The sequence below is a fragment of the Electrophorus electricus genome, chromosome 21 (assembly GCF_041902795.1).
Source record: "Electrophorus electricus isolate QZ-2024a chromosome 21, ASM4190279v1, whole genome shotgun sequence".
Taxonomy (NCBI): domain Eukaryota; kingdom Metazoa; phylum Chordata; class Actinopteri; order Gymnotiformes; family Gymnotidae; genus Electrophorus; species Electrophorus electricus.
Window position 1 is genome coordinate 1603982 of NC_137517.1, and position 3519 is coordinate 1607500.

A 3519-nucleotide genomic window follows, 5' to 3' on the forward strand; every position below is an offset into this window, starting at 1 on the left:
GTATAGTGTAGTATAGATTGTGTGTGGTATAATATAGGTTGTGTGTGGTGTAGTATAGTATAGTATGGGCTGTGTGTGGTGTAGTATAGTATAATATGGGCTGTGTGTGGTATAGTATAGTGTAGTATGGGTTATGTGTGGTGTAGTATGGGCTGTGTGTGGTGTAGTATGGGTTGTGTGTAGTATAGTATAGTGTAGCATGGGCTTTGTAGTATAACATGGGTTGTGTGGTGGAGTATAGTATGGGCTGTGTGTAGTATAATATAACATGGGCTGTGTGAGGTTGCTGTGTTTTTTCTGTTATGCGTGTGCGGTGCAGTGAGGTCACAGCGTTTCGCTGTCCGAGGTCCTGAACTCAGCGTTGTGGGACACCGTCACGATGGTAGAATCGTTACCTCGCCTACACTGTCGGTTCTGAGAGCCCATTTGAGTCTGTAACCTCCACAGCAGCGATGTGCCGCTGGTCCTGTGGCTCACACCAGCGCACCAGCTCCCGTGTAGGGCGTGTCCGTGAACCGTGACGTCACGGCAGATGCTACGACACCCGTCGAGTCAACGACGTCAGCTGGCGAGTCTCACCGACATCGCTGTGCGCCAACGACGGGTCGTTTTATTCGCTCCATTTCCAGAGCAACACCTCAGAGGCCATGTCCGTGGCAGGGCTGAAAAAGCAGTTTCACAAAGCGACGCAGGTGAGAGCCGAATCTGTTCTTTCAGTGTCGGAAACGGGACCGGCAGCGCACAGCGAGGGCGGAGACCATCCCCGCTTACAAACACCGCTGTAGAGAAATAACGCATCCGAGTCTGTTAGCTTACGGAGCTGAGCGTCAAGAGCCAGTGCGCTTTTAGCGTGTTATAGCGTTATAGATCTACTGGGTGGAAACCACCATTAGAATAAACAGATCAATTCTTCTTAACCAGGCCTGTTATAATAGCAGAGCACCGGGCCTGTCGTGGTAGCGTACTGGTTATTACTGTTATCTGGTAGTCTAACAAGAGAAATGCGGACTTCAGGTGGAAGTTAGTATAAAAAGATCATGTTTCATAATGTGTTTTTGGCACGTCTGTAATATGATTACCTGCTAAACTCCATCATCTCAACGTTTGTACAGTCTAACAGCGTAGGCCTGCTTGTGTCGTTATGAAACTATAAAACATGCCCATACAAAGGTGTCATCAGTGAACATCAGAGAACTGGTGCCCTGGAGGACAGGAATCTGTGATAGTTCTCTGAGCATAAACCAAGTTAACTCTATTAGCTCTGAAGCTTTAGCAACAATCCCTTACGCTTTATTACGAATTTGGAAATCTGTGTTTCAGCACCAATCCGTAATAGATACCGTAACACTCGCTATAACTACTGGACAAATAAAATGTCCCGTAACTGGTTTCTCAGCCGGGAGGAAGACAGGACACTTGTGTCTCCACGACGGGAGAGGCACGGTAGCTCCGTGCACGCGCTCACACTCTGTCTTCATAAAAACAGAAATATGATCAATATGGACCACGTGCATTATCCATACAGAGTGGGGAGTGAAGGGTGCACATGTTTGTAAAATGTTTTCGTAAAACAAAATTTGCTAAATTAGGAACATCGTAAATCAAGAAAGGCTTTTAAAGCTTTTTCCAACTTACGTCACTGCAATGGATCGCATTAATAGTTATACTTCAAAGTTTATGATATATAAGATGTAGGTAATGAAAAAGACATTATGGAAAACGAATTGTGTAGTAAATATATGGTGTAGTAGATATGCAGTGTAGTAGATAATGGTGCAGTAGATATATGTTGCAGTAGATAATGGTGCAGTAGATATATGTTGCAGTAGATAATGGTGCAGTAGATATATGGTGTAGTAGATATATGGTGTAGTAGATAATGGTGCAGTAGATATATGGTGTAGTAGATAATGGTGCAGTAGATTATGGTGTAGTAGATATATGGTGTAGTAGATAATGATGTAGTAGATATATGGTGTAGTAGATAATAATGTAGTAGATATATGGTGTAGTAGATAATGGTGCAGTAGATATATGGTGCAGTAGATATATGGTGTAGTAGATTATGGTGCAGTAGATAATGGTATAGTAGATTATGGTGTAGTAGATAATGGTGTAGTAGATATGCGGTGTAGTAGATAATGGTGCAGTAGATATATGTTGCAGTAGATAATGGTGCAGTAGATTATGGTGTAGTAGATATATGGTGTAGTAGATAATGATGTAGTAGATATATGGTGTAGTAGATAATAATGTAGTAGATATATGGTGTAGTAGATTATGGTGCAGTAGATATATGGTGCAGTAGATATATGGTGTAGTAGATAATGGTGCAGTAGATAATGGTGTAGTAGATTATGGTGCAGTAGATAATGGTGCAGTAGATATATGGTGCAGTAGATATATGGTGTAGTAGATAATGGTATAGTAGATTATGGTGTAGTAGATAATGGTGTAGTAGATATATAATGTAGTAGATAATGGTGCAGTAGACTATGGTGTAGTAGATATATGGTGCAGTAGATTATGGTGTAGTAGACATATGGTGCAGTAGATTATGGTGTATTAGATATATGGTGTAGATATGATTGTTTAAGGTTGGAGCAGGTTTAGATTAAATTAAACACACTTAATTTAAACATTTGAAAATAGTGCTCTTAAAGACAGACATTGTCTGTGAGTAGAGTTACATGAACCCGGTCCACTGAGCATTCTGTGGTCTACTAGACTACAGTTTAAGGAGACACAGTGCTGTATGTTTGACAAGTGGGACTGCATGAGTGATTGGTGGGTAAGAATAACATAAGGTTACAGAGTGTGAGTGTGTGTGTGTGTGTGTGTGTGTGTGTGTGTGTGTGTGTGTGTGTGTGTAAATGAGAAAGGTAGATGTGAAGGGCAGAGAGAGAAACTGATTGAATTGAAAATGGTCTCTACTTCCTGTTTGGTGAAGTGTTTTGTTTCATGTTACATGCTGTTTCAAGCTAATACGCTATTGGGAGAGTTTGGCATTAACCCACTGCAGTAGCAGGACACTGAACTGTAATCACACTGCAGTAGCAGGACAATCAACTGTAATCACACTGCAGTAGCAGGACACTCAACTGTAATCACATTGCAGTAGCAGGACACCAAACTTTAATCTCACAAAAGTAGCAGGACATGAAATTCCAATTCCATTTCCAATGTGTGTCTGGGCAGGGGGAGGGAGTCATGTGTGTGTGTGTGTGTGTGTGTGTGTGTGTGTGTGTGTGTGTGTGTGTGTGTGTGTGTGTGTGTGGGTGTGTGTGTGTGTGTGTGTGTGTGTGTGTGTGTCTGTGTGTGTGTGTGTGTGTGTGTGTGTGTGTGTGTGTGTGTGTCTGTGTGTGTGTCTGTGTGTGTGTGTGTGTGTATGTGTGTGTGTGTGTGTATGTGTGTGTGTGTGTGTGTGTGTGTGTGTGTGTGTGTGTGTCTGTGTGTGTGTGTGTGTGTGTGTGTGTGTGTGTGTGTGTGTGTGTGGGTGTGAAAGTGAGGAAAAGAACA

General features: G+C 42.3%; 1 protein-coding gene across 1 annotated transcript in view; it reads left to right on the forward strand.

Moving 5' to 3' along the window:
• Positions 1-219: 219 nt before the first annotated feature.
• sh3gl2b (SH3 domain containing GRB2 like 2b, endophilin A1) overlaps positions 220-3519 on the forward strand; it is a 14609-nt gene continuing 11309 nt past the window's right edge. Inside the window, exon 1 of the mRNA XM_035521205.2 lies at positions 220-692. Within this exon, the coding sequence (XP_035377098.1) occupies positions 648-692 (45 nt within the window). The 5' untranslated portion in view covers positions 220-647. The remainder of the gene's footprint in view (positions 693-3519) is intronic.